At 41.9% G+C, this 20,544-nt stretch overlaps 1 protein-coding gene across 1 annotated transcript in view; it reads left to right on the forward strand.

The window, feature by feature from the left end:
• Positions 1–1,316: 1,316 nt before the first annotated feature.
• LOC117736553 (protein crumbs homolog 1-like) overlaps positions 1,317–20,544 on the forward strand; it is a 28,647-nt gene continuing 9,419 nt past the window's right edge. Inside the window, exons 1-7 of the mRNA XM_034541956.1 lie at positions 1,317–1,386; positions 8,724–9,419; positions 10,288–10,483; positions 11,822–11,961; positions 15,513–15,698; positions 15,800–15,913; positions 19,281–20,237. Of these exons, the coding sequence (XP_034397847.1) occupies positions 1,317–1,386; positions 8,724–9,419; positions 10,288–10,483; positions 11,822–11,961; positions 15,513–15,698; positions 15,800–15,913; positions 19,281–20,237 (2,359 nt within the window). The remainder of the gene's footprint in view (positions 1,387–8,723; positions 9,420–10,287; positions 10,484–11,821; positions 11,962–15,512; positions 15,699–15,799; positions 15,914–19,280; positions 20,238–20,544) is intronic.

The raw sequence follows: 20,544 nt of genomic DNA on the forward strand, positions 1-20,544 counted from the left end.
CATACAGTTTATGAAATTAACGTGACTCGGTGTGTGGTAAAATCAATATATTCTAAAATGAATAGTTAAAGATTACTATTTGAAGTTGATGAAAGTTTAATTAAGCCTTTATTAAAGGTATGATAGTAGTCACATTACAGTGGTTGCTTGTAGACAGACATTCAAAGTTCACCCGACCTCTACAAGCTAGACAGAGAGAGAGAGAGGGGAGGGGGGGAAGGGGAGAGAGAGAGAAAGAGACTTGTTAGTGAGAACACAGCTGTAAGACCTAAGGATAAAAGGTTATTTCCTGATTCCTTCGTGGCCGTTTCGTTGGAAAGCACGACGCTTCCACACCGCCTCACAAACCTGCAGGAAGGTGTTAAATGAATGCAGCGTGTAGTTCTTCACCGCCAAACACTTATTGTTTTTATCAGTCTATACATTTAGCAACACATTCCCCTAGAAGTATAAAACATGTTGACTGTAAGACGCGCCCCTGACATAAGAGAGTCTCTGGTAGTGGTTCATTGCATTCAATTTGATTTGTAAATCATCTCTAATTTGATGTATTTTTCTCTACAAAATCAATTGAATTGTTTTTTCCAGGGAAAATTGTCTGTCTTCAAACAAGTTATTCAGAATTGGAATTGTTGTCGAAAAATGTGTTAATGATTAATCGATTGCCAACAAGTTTTGATCAGTATTGCTCTGTATCTGGAAATTTAATTGTAAAAACTGAATTTTTTTTGTGTTACAGTGATGGTAAACTGAATACATTACAGTATTATGATATCACTATGGACTTTTTTTACAGACCAAGCAATTCATCTATTAATCAGGAACATAATCAGCCGCTTGAAGCGATCATGACAAGTTTTGAGTTGTGAGTTGCAGCCCGGCATCTCTCTTGATTGGTGTCACTTTGGAAGTAAATGCAGGTCTGTGCAACGAGTAGTTCCTGAAAATAAATATTTGAAATTATTATAATAATTATTGAAATTATGTCAGTGAGCATTCTCAAGCACATCACAGAGAGACCCAATCAGTGAGCCAGTGTTGAGTCCAATCCAGTACTCCAGCTCATGTCTTTCTGCCCTCACTGGGGCGATTACTCTACTTCACTCCAGCCCAGCTTGGTCTCCAGAGAGACTCACACACACATTCACGCACACTCAGACCCAGAGTCCCTGTGGTCAGGCATGTAGGCGCTGGAGCTCTCTCTCAGCAGCTAACTTGGAGCAGCCTGGATGGAGCGCTGCATTGTGCTGGATGGAGAACCTGTGGATTGACAGCATTGTTCTACACTGACTGGAACCTCAGCGTCCGGTTTTACCATGGAGTTTGGAAGAGTTTGGTCCAGATATCAGAGGACGGTGCTGATCACCATGATGATGTTCAAACTGGGTAAGGATTCAGCATGTGCAGTTTGCTACAACTGCAGAGATGTAAACACATCACCTTAGTATACACGTGTGCCAAACACCTGGGTAGGAACTTTAAGGCACTTTTTAGTGGAAAAAAACACTATTTACAATTCCAATACACAATTGTGGCAGGATGCCTTGCTTGTGTGAAGTGCACAGTATGTGTGCTAGTTTGTGCGCACATGCATGGCCATGTATTGATATGTGTGTTTAGAGACACTACAGGACCATGTTGGAGAAGTAAATGATGGTTTGCTAACCCTTTATTTTTTGGTTCTGTACATTAATCATATCCAACAATGTTCCTGGAACAAAACTTGTTACTCTAAATGAAGGGAACATATAAACAATGTTCATTGGCACACTTCCAATTAATATGCTTTCATTTATTGCTTGCGTTACCTGGTGGGTCTGTTAGTTTTGCACAGCTGAACATACAAAAATGTGAAATCTGTAAATCATACAATTATATAATATTAGGTATACCAATCATATATGCATCATGTAATATTTGACCTGCAATTAGTAGCAAACAAAGTTCTTTGAAATGATGAGCCATAGTATTACTATTTATCAAATAACGGCATCAAATGCAAAGAAATCAATCAATTTTGGAACACATCTTCATTTGAGATACACTATAGTGTAATGATAACACTAAGTGGTGTAGTCAGTGAAAACATTTATTCAAGTAGTAATTACTGTTTTATGTGTAGTTTACAAGACATACCAGTGGTCACAACTGCCTGATTCATAATTTGACAGGATCTAAGTAGTTTTCTTATGACTCCTTCATTTGTGTGATGAATCTGCTGGTACTGGGGTGTGTGTGTGTGTCTGTGTGTCTGTGTGTGTGGGGGGAGGGGGGGGGGGGGTGGGGGGGTGGGGGGGTCATTGGTTGACCCTACAACCTTATGAAACCCTGTTGACCCATTTTTCCCGCAACCTTCATTTGTGTAAAGCGTCTGAAGCTCGTTTTAACGGTGGTCGACCGGCAGCTGGGATTGGCTGAGGGTGGCATTGTGGAAGATCACCATAGCAACGAGCTGAGCGTCCGGCTGCACTGCTACACAGCTTTTTTTGTCTCTGCTTTGAATGGAAGGAGTGATGGGTATTAGGGAGCACGGCGAGAGACCTGGCACTCTGAGCTCTTAAGAATTTAAAGCAAAAGACAGCAGCCAGAAACACCAACAGGAAGCAGAGTGTGTTGATGATGATGAAGATGAGTTGAAGAGGAATCAAAGGCTTTGCCCAGTCGATACACTTACCTTTAAAGAAAAGTACATAAAAATACCTTCATAGCTGTGACACCAATTTACTGAGAGTCAGCAGCTGATTTGAGGTATTTGAGTGGCCAAGGTCCCAGGACTGTTCACTTGAATGAAAACAAGCCTGAAGAGCAGCAGTTTGAAAAAGCAGCAGAAGAAGCATTCTCTTTGGACCCCTTGAGGACCTCTTGCATTTACAGATGATACATACAGCAGAGACTCACAAGTGCATTCTTGGCTTTTCATTTAAGAATTTGACGGAGTCGAGGAGGATTTGATCCTATGACCTGACCCAAGAAGAAGAATTGTACATGTACAATTCTTCTTCTTGGGTCAGGTCCAAACTGTCATAGGATCAAAGGGGAAAAAAGTTTCAAAATCACTGGGTGGAGCCAGCTGATAACCAACTTCTTAGAAATTCCTCTTTTCTCCTAATACCACAGTGAACACACAGTGTTCATGACTATGACTAAAAAAACATACAAAACCAAACACGTATTTGCTTGCAAACCAAAAACACGGTGTTAGAAATGAAGCAGTCTTTTGCAGCAGCTCACACAGGAGACAAAAGCATATGCGCCTGTGACTCAGTGTGTAACTGTGACTGGTTCAGAGAGGATTTGTGCATTTTCTTTGTATAAAGCAAAGCAGCCACCTGCTGAGAAGGCTTTGGAGGACAAAGATGAACTGAGGCAGAGCTGCTAGTCTCTTGTGGTGATTCAATAAAATTCCTCTGAGCCGACTTGTGCTTCCCGTTCCCTGTGATACTCATCGCTGCTGCTTCCTTGCCAGACTCTGTGATTTTGGGTTGCTGTTTTTGTGACTCGGGGAGACCCGTTCTGTCCTGCTCAAGTCACATCACATTTCAGAGTATCTTTATCTTATTCAAATCTGCTTTTTCAAGACATGCAGAGGTTGTTAAACCGTTCTTACTAAAATATGTTCTTTCAGCGAAACATTCATTCTCTCAATAACAACATTTCTTAGAATTATTTGTGAGAATACAGATTCTAGCAAAAACTAAAAACTGTAAAAAAGTTGGTTTTCCCAAATTACAAAAAAAACAACATTATTTATTTAGGTTTTGACAAACTTCAAAGATTTGAGTTATCCTATAATTTTCTTATTGTCAACAATAGTTTGTAAATGTGTGCCTTAAATACTCTAAACATAGAATACTCTGACATCCCCACCTTGTCTGTGGCTCTCAGCCCATTGGTTTCCACTGAAAACATAAATCTTTAAAAAGCGGCTCACGGATATTATAAACCAACACTCAGTCATTTTGTAAAACAGCTGGTCACTGGAGTTTTCCTCTAATGGATAAAATAAGCTGAGTAGGAGGCATGAGCCAGATTCTGGCTTTAGATTGATGAACATGCAGAGTAAGAATACAGCAAAAACCCAGTCAAACAACCAGCTGAACCAGGAGTCAGCTGTTCATCCCCCATATGAAACGAGAGATCAACAATGATTTATTTGCCACATCATTTGCGTACTTCAATAACGGCACGTCTGTTTTTGTTTTAACCAAAATGATGATCATTTAAAAAAAAACCTAAAACTAAGTAGTTATGTTGCCTGAACCTAACTGAGTTATTCTGAAAAGACTGTATGCATATAACAAGCAGAAACAAGCACGTATTGCTGGCTTTACACATTTCTGTATATGAATTATTTTGTATATATTTCTGGTGCAGAAGTGTTGAATAGGCATAGACTAGAAGTGGACACAGTCATCGTGACGTCACATGTTGGCTTGTGGACTTCCCTTGAGTTTTACATTTCGGCTCGAGAGGGCGGAGCTTAGTACAACCAAACGCTGAATAAGCAGTTACAATTAACTTGAACTCTGTGAAAAGAGTGAAAGTTGTTAGTTGAAAACATGGATGACTTCCAGACTGGACATTGTCGTGTTAACAACTTGTCAATCACCTTGCCCCGCCCTAAAGCATAGCTTGCTTTATGGTCCGTTTGACTCTAAATGACTATCATTTACTAAATGAACATCATGCTGTATTGAAGAATACTTGAAACTAGAGATTGGGACCATAAACTCATGTTTACAATGTTTACTGAGGGAATAAATCAAGAGAAGTAGAGTCATTTTCTATAGACTTCTATACAACCAGAGGAGTCACCCCTTAGTGGTCAGTAGAGACGATGCAGGTATAAGACAATTAATTTGGGCTTGGTGTTCCTGAACCTTTATAATGTCTCGGTCTGTTCATAGTAAGATGAACAGTTTTTATTTTTGGGTTTTTTCTGCTTTTAAATTGTTTTTCAATTTGATTTTAGAGTTAGAGTTCTCAAAATCTGCAGATACATTTAGTATAAATTGAAGCACTGTGAAACCACACCCTCTCTGAGGAGACTGTGAAGTCTCTGGAGGGCTTCTACTGCTAACAGTCAGAGGCTCTGCTCAGCGTTATTGTTGTACTGATGCTGGTACCAGTCAGTGCCAGGAGTCAACCCTGTCTGGCCATAACCATGATCTATGAAGTGCCCAGTAACGGGGGAGGAGGGGCAAGGAGGAGCTGTTATCAGCTCCCTGGAATGTGTGAAGGGTTGATTGGGTTTGGATGGAGGGGTGAAGAGTGAGGAGACCCTCACTGTCTCTGTCAGCCCCCTGTGAGATTACAGGCAGTGCAGGTTAAAGGGCATGGTTCTGACTGAGTTCAGCTTTACATGCCAGTGCAGGAAGAGATCGTGGCTCTCTTTCACAAGGGAGGCAAACAAGAAAAAGTATGTGAGAGCCAACAGAGGGCGGTAAAAGAGGGAGGTGATGAAAGACAGAGGAAATTACACTTCTGAAAAAGACATCACAGCTGAGGTTGAGATAAGGACATCAAAAGCATACCACCTTTACCATCACACCTGGCTCAATTAACACATTCTGTAGGATTTGGTTCACCTTGTGAAAAATGGCACATTGAGGGATTTACACCGTTAAAAGGTATTCCTATTGCTGTGAAAACCTTCATGGTAGAAAATAAAACACAGTATGCAGTGTTATTGTCAATGTATGATTACACTCCCAAATTAATTCACATTGAATTTCCATCACTCTTCCCTGTACAGAAGTGTCACTTGCTCTACAGTTGCGTGCAGTAAAATGAGAGGCAAGATGGCGCCGCGCACACACGCAGCTGCTTCGTGCTGTGCGTTGTTAAGACTGATGCACTGCCCCACTGCACCTGTACTGGACTTTTACTGATCATTTTTGATCACACCACTTGTATTATATCATGTATTGTACTCATATTGCTTATATTTTTGTACCTGCTCAGATCGAGCCTTTTTTATCGCTAATATTAATAAAAAATGTATTTATTATAAATATGTGTGAGATCACCATTTGAGGTTGAAGCAACTGAAATTGTGTTATGCTCACACAATGATAATAAAGTTATTGAATTGAATTGTGTATTAAAAAATAACACCTACATGTAAGATAAGATAAGATAATCCTTTATTAGTCCCACAGTGGGGAAATTTACAGGATTACAACAGCAAAGGGGTAAAGTGCACACAAGACATAGTAGGATCAAACAGTAAACAGATTACGGTCGCTGAATAATATATACAATATACAATAATATGTACACACAGGCAGAATAAATAGGGCTATTTCCACAGTGTATTGGTATTAATATTGAACAGGTTGGATTGAATGAAATGATTGAGTGTTTTAAGTGTTTTTAAGTGTTTTGTGGTCTACTGGGAGCTCAGCTGGTTGTGCAGCCTGACAGCAGCAGGAAGGAAGGACTTGTGGTTCCTCTCCTTCAGACACCGGATGTGACACAGCCGGTGGCTGAATGATCTGTACAGAGCTGCCAGGGTGTCCTGCATGGGGTGGGAGGTGTTGTCCATCAGGGATGATAGCTGTGTGTGTGTGGTCAGACCAGTCCATTGTTGTTCAACTGAACACCCAGGTACTATAAGATCTTACAATCTCAATGTGTATTCCCTGGATGTTCACTGGTTCCTGGAGAGAGCGTTTACCCCGCTGGAAGTCCACCACCAGCTCTTTGGTTTACCAGAGTTGAGCTGGAGGCGGTTCCGCTGGCACCATGTGTGGGCAGCAGGGAGAATTGCAGGTAATCTGTGATACTCATAGAGATAGAACTTTGTCAACAGTATGCAAAGGTTTTTATTGGTGACCTAAGAGACATTAATCTCTTCCAACTCAGTGGGTAGATATGGAGTATCGAGTGTGAACTGGAATGATGTGACTTTCTACGCTTCGCTTGGTTGGTCCCCCACTTTGGCCCAAACCTGCCAAACAAGCATTACGATTGTGCACATGTTAGCATGGAGATGCTAGCATTAAGCTCAATGCACCAGTGTACCTGAGTAAGGATTGATTGCTCTTCACTGCACCTCAATATGACAGTATAAACATCAGCTTTGGCTATTAACACTATGCAGGTCTTTTCACCAGAACCTGGATCTATCAGGTATGGGAGGCGTCAAGAGCAGAAGTGAGAGACTGATGTGAGGAGGAAGATGAAGGTGATCACAGATGGATGTGAGAGGTGTTAAAGTGGATGCAGTGGGAAATGAGAGATGTCGGTGTTGCAGGGATGATACACATTGTAACTGGGAGGTTTTTGTTGATGACTTGCCAGCAGACGTACATATTGTTGATGCTTTTATCCAAATCACCCTATGATTCCATGCATTTCTAAATATGGGTGCTTGTGCTGGAAATCCAGCACCTTGGTAAGAGACACAGGGAGGTAAAGGTCAGACTTGATTGACATACATGTGGTTCCTCTCCCTTAGGGTGGCGAGAGGAGGATTTTATAGCCAGACTATGTAACATTTGAAATACTTTTGGACACAATCTACTTCTTCTAACTGAAAATCTGAATTTATAATCTATAAAATGCTTGCAACTCAATAAAATCAGGGATTTTATCAAGTAATGCTGTTGCAGCAAAACCCCTAATGGTCAGCTAATGGTGGCTTAAAGGGCCATCATCTAGCAATTTGGGGGATCTATGAGCAGAAATGGACTGAACTATTCTTTACTATGTTTTCATTAGTGTATAATCCACCTGAAACTATGAATTGTGGTGTTTTAATTAGTTTGGAATGAGTCCTTATATCTACATAGCGGTACATAGGGGTGCCACTTAGCACCCATTGTTTCTACAGGAGCCCAGAGCGAACTAATCAGACAATGGCTCTGGAGAGGTCCTTTCGCTTTTTTTTTTACGTTACCCGAAGGCCACCGTAGCCCTCTGCAGGCTTGTGAAACTGTGGTACGGTGAGTGTTAAACCATGGTACCGCCAGCTGCGACAGTGGAGTTATTATGGTATGAATGGGCGCTGAGCAAGGCCAACTGCATTACCAGGGTTATGTGCTCGACAGGCAGTACAGCAGTCTGTGGAAAGGGAGAAGTGAGCGAGGGGTATTCAGTTGGTTGTAATCTGCAACCACAACACTCGATGCTACCAAATCCTACACACTGGCCCTTTAAGTAAACAGGCCATATCCCTCCAGAAAGTATGTTATTTCCCTGCTCGTCGTCCACTCTCTCTCAACCAAATCATCTAATAATGATGATGATAATGAAGCTACCTTGCTCTGAACCAACGTGTTGGGCAGAGAGACAGACTGCTGTTTGGAATAAAAAAAGAAGCTACAAGCAGTTCTTGTGATTCTAGAAGTGTATTTCATGGCACTATGTCCCATTACATATTAATGGTGACATGTTGAATCAACAAAATATAAAGGTGTAATCTGTGAGTTCATCTGTGTTTTTGGAGATTAGCCCTCAAACTATTTTGGTGTTTTAGTATTAAAAGTTTCTTTTGATGGCACTCTTGTCCATTGTTGCTAACATCATCATCATCATCATCACCTTTGTGCGGCAGAGGGGAGTCAATGTGCATGAATTACATTTGGGATAGGTAAATATGTAATATTTTAAATGTTGGTAGTAGTACCTCTCTCAATCCCTGTTTAGTAATTAGGCTTGTGAGAAAGATAAAGTGTTACATATAGCATCTTTAATTGCAAATGTGTCTTCCATTCCAGGCTTACTGTGCACAGCTACAGCAGACGCGTGTTTGTCATCTTCCTGCAACAATAATGCCACATGTCTTGACCACCTGGGTGACTATGTGTGCCTCTGCCCCAAAGGACCGGTGTGGTACATGGGCAAAAACTGTGATGAGCTGTATGACGCCTGTATCATGGCACCTTGCACCAACTGTACCAGCAGGCTTGGGACTGACGAGTTCACCTGCCACTGCCCGGACGGCCTCACAGGGCTCAACTGCACTCAGGATGTAGATGAATGTCAGAGCAACCCCTGCGAAGGGATCCACTCCAATTGTGTCAACAGAGCCAATGGCTTTTCCTGCCACTGCCCCCTGGGACTGGGAGGGGAGGACTGCCAGAATAACGTTACCACTTGTTCAGAGCTATCATGTCAGAATGCTGGCACCTGCGTGGATATCCATGACATTGGGCACTGGTGCCAGTGTGCTGCTGGGTATCAAGGGAGGAACTGTGAGGAAAACATAAATGAATGCCAGTCGGATCCCTGTCAGAATGGAGCCATCTGTAAAGACGGGGTTAACGCCTACCAGTGTTTCTGTGTGCCTGGATTCCAAGGCTACCACTGCGACTTGGACATCAACGAGTGCGCCTCCAAACCCTGTCAAAACAATGGCACGTGCCTGGATGAGGTGGATCACTACAGGTGTGACTGCGCTCCAGGCTTCAAAGGTAAGCCACTGTTTAGTAAGTCAGGGTTAAGATTGTCTGGGACATTTGAAATGAGGAATTCATGTTATTGGATCAGAGATTCTTGCTCATGATCTGACATTTGATATGAATATATTTGACTATTAAATAATTATCCAGTTCTGCTTGATAGACTCTCATCAATGGTTTCAGATGTTCTTCATGTTCATCCTGGTTAAACGTTGTTTGATAGTGATGCTCGTTTCCCAGAAAGGTTGGAAGGAGACTTCTAAAACGTTACGTTTCTTCCTAAAAACTTGTGGGGTTAATATCAGCTATTGATGCTATACTGAATGTGTTTTCATGATAGTAGCAGTGAATAAAGATGTTGGTTCACTTTTATACTTTAGCTTCTATCATTATCTTTTAACCTGTTTTCATCCTAGTTATTACTTAAAAAAATATATCGTAGACCCTTCTGTCCGCTTCTGTCAGAAATTGCATTATTGTTTTTTTTTTTGTTGGATAATATTTATTCATGGAGTGCCGTTAATGACAGTGTGGGCACCATGGTAACAGCTTGATGGAGTAGTAGTAGACGGAGAGAGACACTAGTACTTTTAAATGCAAGGCTGGATTACCAAGAGGGTAAACAGGGTAACAGAACCCAAAGCCCTGGACCCTCAGGGGCCGGGTTAAAAGGCTGGAGCTTTTACACCAGTAACTATATGAACAGAAGTTGCTTGGCTCTGTTTAAGTAGCATTAGTCTGTGTGGCTGTTGCCCGTCTGCAGCGGAGCTCTTGGCAGCTCCAGTGTTATTGTGTGGTATCTGTAAGTGTGCTAAGATAATTAGGTCTGTTGCCAATCTCAGTCCTTGGCCCGCTGCCATGCCCGCTCTGTGCCCTGCAGGGATTAATTGCGAGGTGGAGATCGATGAGTGCGAGGTGCATCCCTGCCAGAACGGCGCCACCTGCCGAGACCACGTCGCCACATACACGTGTGAGTGCATGGCCGGCTTCCAGGGCCAAGACTGCGAGGTCAACATTGATGAATGTGCCAGCGTTCCCTGTTTGAATCAGGGCAAGTGCAGAGACGGGGTCAACAGGTAGGATCACACACTGCACATACCCACACATACAACTTTAGTTTAGTTGGACTGATTTGGGTTTTTGAAATGCAGTATAGTTGAAAACTGATACATACACATATACTGTAGTACATGTAAGTGGAATCCAAATGTAGTTATGAATGAGGTCTGACAAACAGACCAATGATGTTTGAGTTTTTCAGGTAACAAGATGTAGACCTACTGTATAATGTTGAGGTTGACAGATTAAAAAAAATGTATGCAATTTGCTATTTTCATCTTAAATCTGTAGGCTGAAAATGTTCATGTCTATACGTTTTTAATCCAATTTTGACTGCTATGTTTTACGTTTGTGGGATAAAAACAATTTAGCTGATAACAGAAACCTTTTTGTATAAAGGCCAGTTATATAGTTGGTTTGAAATGTGACTTTACTTTGAAGGCTGCTCTTTGTAAGGTTTCGTCTAAAAGGTCGGGTAAACAGTTAAAAATGTGGTTTCTTTATAAAACAGGTTACAACGTCTTTATTAATGCATAGATGTGAAACGTATAGATTACATTTTTACATAGATTACTAATTTTCTGAGATGTGTGTTTGTGTGGAATACTGATTGACTTCTTTATTGGTCTTATTCTTAGGTTCACTTATGCCTTTTAATCATGGATCTATCAATTGTAATTACATTATTGTTTAATTTAGTGTTCCTCTGGAATATATGTGTGTGTGTGTGCTGGTGTTAGTACTGGTATTTATTTTCTAACATGCATTTTAGAATGATGTATTTGATGAGACTTTGGTGGAATCTGATCAATTGATAAATGACATCAAGCTTACAATCATACAGGTAATATCTGGGCTAATTTCGGTAAGACTACACTCAGCCTTTGTCTGCGATCATATAGTCTATGTTATCCTCCAGTGGGTTGGGCCTGAGGCTGCATGGCGACACTAAAGTTGACCAGGGATAATAATTAATCTACTTACTGCCAGCCGTTGTGATGAGTCATTAGACTGATAGAGTTGCAGAGAATACCTGGTGGTAACACTGATTAGAGGAAGACAGAGAGAGGAAGTTGCTATATTTTACACTTAGGAACAAGACAAGTGATGTAAAATAGTCCATAAAACAGGAGATCATAGTGCGGGTTTGGACAGAAGAATGAAGTGATCAGACGCCACACAGCTGATCATCAGCATACAATTTATGTGACGCTGTTCAGATTAATTTTAACGTTTGCCGAAACACTATGTCTGACAATTTAAAAAAACTATTTCTATGAGTTGGGTGTCCAGAGATTCTTTCATGTTTGAATATTCACTTTACTACCCTTTGCCTTGATTTGTCCTTCCTCTAGCTATGAGTGTGACTGTGAGGCCACTGGCTTTGTGGGCGACCACTGTGAGGAGGATATTCTTGAATGTGCTTCCGACCCCTGCCAGCATGGAGCCACCTGTTTGGAGGGGATCAACCAGTACAAGTGCCTCTGCTGGCCAGGTACACCATCACTCTGTGCACCACCTACACACCTGTTATAACCCACAGTTCAGTATACGGTATCATACTGTTATATAGTCTTTACACTCGCCACATCGCCACAGTGGGAACAAGTTGTTGATATTTGGTAGCCACGAAGGGGAGTTTGATCACCAAACTGAAATTATCAAAGAAAATGCATGTTGAAATGTTTACAGTAAAGAAAAGCTTCCTCAGGCTGGAGTGCACACGTCAGCAGTCTTCCAGTCATAATTGTGTTTTATAAGTGTGCGTGCGTGATTTCTTACATTTAACAGAATTAACTTTTGTATCAGAAAGTTTCCATTCAGTATATTTGTGCTTCTTTGCCAGAATGCGGTACAAGTCTGCTCCTCCCGTCTCTTTTAACTGAGTTCTTGAGATCCTTGAAATGTCCTAAATAAGATTATCACAAATGTTTCCTGTCCACCTAGTTTCTCAAGTTCTCTAGTTGCACATTTAAAGGTTACATTATACACTTTTTCTCTTCTTGAGCTGATGCACTGCGACACATTTAGATTGTAAATTGTGAATACCGACTTGGAATGATCAACTTCATGTGTCCTGATCTACTTAAAGTCTTAAACACATTTATGAAGGCGGTTGTACAGATAGACTGTTGATTCTGGAATCAACTCATTCTTGTAAAGCATATTTTGGTGAAGTCTATTTTTGACAGTTGCAAAAGAGCTCAGAACAAAGAGAACAAAGCCATATCTACAGAGGAAATTGTCAAGTTAGAACAAAAAAGACATTCCAAAGTTCAACTGAAACTTGTATAAGGCATCAGCTCTCTGAGTTAGTCATATAAAATGGCCAACCACCCCACAATTAAAAAATAACTTTGTGTTTCCAGCTGCAGAGGGAGGGATACATCCTGTTATGGACATGCAAGTTTGGTAATGGAATAGTGTTTGTCATTTACAGAGAACTATTGCTAGAAACGGAAGACAATATCAATAAGTACCGTAAAATGGGGGCTATAAAGTGCACCCTTTTATACGCCGCATCTAATAAATTAAAAAAAAGTAGCATTAAATCTTAAACAATCGGTATCTGACAAACTCTCGAAACGGCCATGAACGGAACAAAGCAGCTTAGAACGCAAGTGAAGTGCATTTTCACAGTTACTGACGACTCGCCTTTCTTATTCGCAGTACGAGTGAGAGGAAGATCGAAGGTCAGTGGAACCTTATCTATATTAATGACATCCTGCGGGCCAATACAATTCTCGGCTATTTTCTCTTTTGTGAAGTTTGTGAAGTTGGACAGTTTTTCTTCAAAGTCCGCAGGTAGCTGTTGGCAGAGAGGCGTGCATGCTCTGATGCTCAGGCCTTTTCGTTTTAAGAACTGCAGACACCACGATGGTCCGCCTCTGAAGTCCTCAATGTTCTTTTCTTTGCTTTCAGACGAATCTGAACTGTGGAAACACCATGGCTGTCTGCTCTGTGTTGACCTAGTCCTCTAGTTAGTAAAGCCCTCTGAGGCAAATTCGTAATTTGTGATATTGGGCTATATAAAATAAACTGAATTGAATTGAATTGAGTTGAATAGTTCGTTCTCTAGTTCGGGACAGTGGCATTTTCTTTCTCTGAATGCTTTGTGAGACTTCTTGCATCTTGGAAGTTCTCCCTGCTGCATCTCCAACGTCTAACCATGGACTCGTTGATCCCAAGTTCTCCCTGCTGCATCTCCAACGTCTAACCATGGACTCGTTGATCCCAAGTTCTCCCTGCTGCATCTCCAACGTCTAACCATGGACTCGTTGATCCCAAGTTCGAGTGCCGCAGCTCGGTTTCCCTTTTCAATGGCCACGTCGATAGCCTTTAGTTTAAGAGCTGCGTCGTACGCGTTACGTTGTGTATTTGACATGTTTATTTCTGATGAGTGATGGCAGAAATAAATCCCAAAATTAACCCACCCTTATTTTAGCCGCCCGGTCAAAGTTGAGGGGAAAAAAAAGGAAAAGGTATCGGCTTATAACCCCCATTTTACGGTATGTCTTCTTTTGTGTATGATTACCTGAAAATAAATGGTAAGTGGACCTGTGCTTGGTAAGCAGAAATAAATGGACCAGCACTAGTCTGTCCGACCCCTCAAGGCACTTTAACAGTATTCACTATTCACAGATTCACAGCCATGGGAGTGGCTAAGGTGCCTCCTGCCTATTAGAAGTAACTGTCATTCATATACACCATAGGCACAGGTACAGGAGCAATTTGTGGTTAATTGCCTTGCCCAAGGATACATTGACTTGGACTAGCGGAGCTGGGAATTGAACCACCACTCCTTTGATTGAAGGATGACCCTGCTCACCACTGAGCCAAAGAATTATTGTGTTTTCATTACCTTGGAGTGAGCTGTTCATATCTACATGGCGCCATCCGCCATGTTTCTAGAAGGCCACGATCACTTCGCAAACAAGATCAGTTTCAGTTGGTTGCAACCTCACCGTTAGATGATCCTACACCCAGTCCTTTAACACAACCGGCTCGTTCAGACGATATGTACATTTTCAGCTTGCTGTTTTCAGACAAATCTGACAGATGAAGTCTTTATGCAACCCGTGTTTATGGGACTCAAATGACAATACAGACATTCGCTCTAGCCGGCAAACAATGTGTGGACTGTGTTGGTGTGTATAAGGATGGGATCACTTCATAGCCTGTATAATAAAAATAGTTACCATAAACTCTTTTAAGAGGAGACACCAAGGCAGGCAACATGTTTTTAATGCTCTTGTCAATTATGAGATTTGTGTCTATTCTTCTTCATGTTTTCTTTCAAACTTGAATACGATCCAAAATACACATTTAGGTGTTTGTTTCTTTGACTTCTCCTAAATTCACCAAACATTAGCATCAGATATTGCCTCATTTGAATATTACATTTCAGACTTTGATACAAAAACATATTGTGTTTATATAAGTAATCATCTTGGAAAGTACATTTTTTCACCGTATTAACCAGTCTTAACAAGTCTTAAACGTGTATGTAATTTAAAAAAACATCTCTTTAAAGGCCGTTTTCTCTAAATAAATTTGTTCTCAGACTCTGTTCCAGAAATCTCCACTCTTAGATCCTCCAAACCTCACTCTTCCATTCCTCTCAATATTCTTAAGGTTTCTACAAAGGGGTTTGTTCACATATCATTCATAGCCTGATTATACAACATGCTATTACTAAAAGCATGTCATTATTATGTCTGTTATGTTTGTTTTATGGAGCGACACAAAAGACCTTTGACTCTACGATGTCAACAGGATGAAAGAATTTTGAACCTGGCTTTATGTGACAATGTACCTGGTAATGTGCACCTGTCTGATATGTACACATGTATTGAGATCTCATTGACATATAATAACATCAAATCCACATAAATATATTGCATTAATGTTCGTAATCAACTGGGGAGGTTTCACGGTGATATTTAACAGTTTACATTATACACTTTTAGCGTTTCTAGTTTACGTAGCTTCATGTGAGTATTGTATTGACTCATCCTTTAAACATTTGTGTTTATATGTGTCCAGGTTACGAGGGAGAGAACTGCCAGCTGGATATTGATGAGTGTGGGCCGCTTCCCTGTGAGAATGGTGGCGAGTGTTTCCAGCGCTCAGATGTCCAGAACTACGGAACGCTGCCTGAATTCAGAAAAGCCAATTTCAGCTATGAAGAGGCAGCCGGGTTCATCTGCCGCTGTCTGCCAGGATTCACTGGTAAGCCAGTTACAATCCCTGTTGTTTCCGGTATTCTGTCTTATTAACTCACAATGAAGTCATGAGGACATATGAATCTCATTAATGTGTTCCGTTGGCAGGAGACAGCTGCTCAGTCAATGTGGACGAGTGTGAGTCTGCTCCGTGTCAGCATGGAGGAAGCTGTCAGGATCTGGTCAGCTCTTATCAATGTGTGTGTCCAGACGGCTTCACAGGTAGGAAGACCCTCTTCTGCTCCTCTACTCTTATCTCCTAAACAAAAGTGAGCTGCTCTTCCTCCAGAGACACCCCAGGGAGTAGTGTCCTGTCCCCGTCCCACATCCTCACACATGTCACTTTACCAGGCTGTTGTCCAAATGGACCACACGGTCAGATCCGTATCATAATGAATGATGCACAGAAGGATTTCAAGATTCATCAATATTAAATCATGTAAAAGAGAAGCAAATCTATTTGGCTCCAGATAATTCCCTGTTGGAAAAAAAGCAAACACAAATAGAGTGCTTCAGGGATATCGCACATAAAGTCAACAGAAAGTTTGAATCTCCCTTTAAATACATATATATTTGTGGATTGATATTACATAAATATATTTGTGAACCTTATTTTTCACAAGTGTATTATACTTTAAACACCAACTCCTTGTCAAATGTCCATTTTGCCTTTTTAAGATCACTTATCTCTGGAAAAAGACATTCTGAAATGTTTCTGAAGGTGTTCAGTCATTAGACCTAAAGTGATAAGTCAATCAACAGAAGTTTCATCAACAACAATTGCTGGAATTCATTCCTTAGGAATTATTCCTTTATTACAGACATTTTATAGGTTAAAGCATCAGCGAATCAGATAGATAAATAATAAACATGCTACAGTCAAATTCCAGTGCTTTTTCCTTGTCACACAGACATCTTAACTTTTTGATTCTGTTAATTGCATGTTGTATTGTTGTGTCATCCGAGCAGACATGATTAGATTAAACATTGTGAAATTCCTTCCCGAGCCAACTCTCTTTTACAGTAATAACACGTGCTACGTTGATAGTAATCATTGTTTGTGTGTAAAAATAACTTCCCTGTGGAGAACAAGACTAAATGTCCTCAGGAGACAATGTCAGCGACAACCTTCACGCCAGGTCTCAAGCCAAACAATAAAGGGTTAATCTTCCTCCTGCTGATCATTCCTCATGGCCAGCCAAGGTCTTAATTCCTCATTAGAGGAGATTTGTCCCTGCATCACTCAAAACATGGATGAACAGCACCAAAAACTGACCTTGAAACGCACAATCTGGATTTAGAAGTGAGGAATCCAGCCAGACGCTCTCATCAACCAACTGAGAGGCTAATTTAATCGGCTAACGGTATCGTGCGATGTGGAGGCCTCAACAGAGCGGAGGATAGGAGGGGCCGAGAGGGCATCTGGTATGGAGGGGCAGAAAACAACAAAGCCAATAAAAGGTGCCATATGCCAGGCGTCCACCTTGGGTATTAAACGGGGGGTCTCCTATGATATTTGTCAGGGGGAGGGGAGATTACAGAAAAGCTGCTTAGGAGCCTAATTAAAGCCTGATAAAAAAAGAGGATGAAAAACCTTGTGGGCAAAACAAGGACCCTTTTCCAAATTATCTGCACTTGATGTTTCTGGAATGCTAGCTGTAAACATCACTCTTGTGCAACAGCAAGCAAAGAGGAAAACTCCATGTGGTTCAAAAACATCCTATTAACTTAGTGCATGAGGGGGTCTTCACTGTAACTGACTGCTGTGAGATGTGAACCCTCCTCAAAAACAACATTATTCATATCTGAATCTCTAGATTTCCAGCCATTCTTTTACTGTTTTACTGTCAAACTATCAACCGCAATGCATTTGGTTCTCTCAGAATTATACTTGTAAATGTGCTTTCAAACTCTTAGCACCCCTTTGATCCAACATGTATATCACCAGAACTGGAAATATTTAATAAGAATAGTTTGACTAAAGCACATTGTGATTGTTGTCAAAAAATATTTTTCTTGTGAAAGTGAACCTACAAACATAAGATTGAACTCAAACTTAAATCTGAGACCTTTTAACTGTCACCTAATAATTACCTGACAACTCTTCTCAACCAAGGTTGGAGTCAGTGCCCCCCCCCCCCATATTTCTAAATGTAAAACTGAAACTAAAAAACTGTCTTAACTGGCACTAATAACCTAGAACTTAGTCACTAATTACAGAGCATGCTGTAACACAATAGTGCTGCATACATTTATTAAAATTGTCCTTAGAATCCATTCAGATACAAGTCTGCCCATTGGCAATAAATCTATTGTGATCAAATCAGACACAATGGAGGATGAGACTGGCCAGCTGCTATGCAAACGAGTGGGCTCCATGTATCGGTCCAGACTGCTCAGGCCTGAAACATTGAACCTCCAGCACCTCCTGCAGGTTCATTCAAGCAGCTCCGGCCACTAGTGGGCATCCAAAGGCCAGCACATGGAGCAGGGAGGGGATGCAGCACTGCATTCCTCTTGTCAAACACTGACAGGAGCCAGCTGGAGGCTGGAGGCTTACCGCTCTGCTCGGGCTGGGCTGCAGACAAGAGAGGAGCAGGGAGTGTGAGGGAGGGATTCAGGGAGGAATGGAGGAGGGAGAAAGAGAGGGAGGTAAAGAAAAGGTGGGCAAGGCTGCCTTTTAATCACTTTGGCCTGTCTGCAGAGTGGACGCACTCCTGCTTTGTAAGCTAAAGAGAGAGAGAGAGAGAGAGAGAGAGAGAGAGAGAGAGAGAGAGAGAGATAGAGAGAGCGGTATAGAGGCTGGTTGTGTCACTTCTGTCATCCAGTAGTGTGAGGAGTGTGTTGGTGGTTGACTCAGTGGATCATGGGGGGAAGCAGGTTGATGCTGCTGCTGCTTTGCTGGTGCTGTGGGCTCTGGGGGCTGACAGGTACAGTAGGGTACAGCACTTTAATGCTACATTAACAATAAAGTTGCATGCTTGTGTATGAGGGTGGAGTCCTGGCACAAAGAGGACGAACAGCTTAAGGGTTCCTTGGGTGTAGAGTATTTTAAAAGACTATGTTAATGCAAGTTGACTGCTCCTGCCGAGGCTTAATGTTGAATGCAGACTGACTGGCAATGACTACTGAAACCAGGCAGTTAGTCTGTAATTCTGGCACAGGCTGTGTGTGTGTGGCACACGTATGTCTGTCTAGCATGTAGTGCTTTATGTCAATGTCTAGCTGATAGAATCAGTAGGAAAGACACTGGTTCAATTGTTTTTCGGGAATTCCGTGCAAATCTACTTCTTCTCTAATTGTGCAATGAATGTTTCTTTGTAAAAAATCATGCATTTATCAACCAAAACATTCTTATTATCTGTATGTGTGCATGCTAAGCTCTGTATCTAATGATATCATTTAATATATTGTGTTTCACTTCCCAAGCTCCCTTCACATTCCCCCTGATTGAATAACCTGATTTATGTGTTTAAATTATTATTAAACATGTCTTCAATTGTGACCCATATGAAGGATGTGTTTTGGCTGCTGAGGAGGAGTTGCTAAAGTAAGTAGTAGTACTAAATGTGAGGATCTCTCCATGCAGGTGTACACTGTGAGGTGGACATTAACGAGTGTGACAGCAATCCCTGCAAGAAAGGCGCCACGTGTGAAGATGCTATCAACTCCTATAGGTGTCACTGCCCTGAGCCGGAGCCTGGCCAGGAGCCTTGGGGTGGACAAGACTGTGACGTCAGTCTGGTCGGCTGCCAGCAGCACCAGTGCCAACATGAAGCAGGTTGCGTCCCCGTGCTGACCGATGATGGAAAGCATAGTTACACCTGCCTGTGTCCTCCTGGCTGGACCGGAAAACGCTGCAATACCTCCACCACCTTTTCCTTCAACTCCGAGGGCTACGTCCACGTGCAGCTGCCCCTTTCCAAAAACAGGACGCAACGAGAAACCAAGGTCCAAGACAATGACGGGCTCCACATGCAGCTCCGATTCCGGAGCACTCTGGACGACATGGTGCTGTACTACCGGGGTACTACGGAGCGCTTCGTCTCCCTGGAACTTGTTGGAGGCTCCCTTCATGCCAGGGTGAAGTCAGGGAAGGTACTGCAGGTCATTTACCCCGGCCTAGTCAATGACGGTGAATGGTACCAGGCCACTGTGACCATGGATGTGAGGTTGGTTCTGGTTGTAAAAGGACCCGGCTGTGAGGAAGACTGCTTGGTGAAAAATGAAGGCTACAACCATCTGATCTTCCTCCAGCTCAGCTCCTTTCAACAGCTGTATGTTGGAGGGGCACCGCAGGAATATTTATCCCAGACGTCCAGTGGAAGGGGGTTCATTGGCTGCATGGAAGACCTTCAAGTTGACCACAAGCTGCTTCTCCCACAGGACCTCATCAGAGAAGAAAACCAGGGCTTGCAAATAGGCTGCAGTAAAAAAGATTGGTGTCAAGATGACCCATGCGTGCAACGTGGGCAGTGTGTGGACATGTGGGTTCGTCCCAGCTGTCAGTGTCATCGGCCCTACTATGGAGAAAGCTGTGAGAAAGGTGAGAGTGTTTACAGCGTACCTCATAGGCTGGCAGTTGTTTGACTTTAAAACTTTATAATTTTCGACTGGATAGAGTCATTTTTGGCTACCAATCAAAGCTAGGGTCTCCAGGACTATGTGTAGGAGGAACTGTAGAGCTGCTTATGTAGGTAGGATTATTTTGGATCCCACTCAAAGTATGTCACATCAACATGTAGGGATGAAATATAAACTCTCTGCTACCGAGCACTCAACGAACACTTTGTCAAGAAGCAAAACAAAGCTGCCCATATCAAAGTCTGAGCTTCTGTGTGAAGGAGTTAGCT

This window comes from Cyclopterus lumpus, chromosome 9 (assembly GCF_009769545.1).
Source record: "Cyclopterus lumpus isolate fCycLum1 chromosome 9, fCycLum1.pri, whole genome shotgun sequence".
NCBI classification, from domain to species: Eukaryota; Metazoa; Chordata; class Actinopteri; order Perciformes; family Cyclopteridae; genus Cyclopterus; species Cyclopterus lumpus.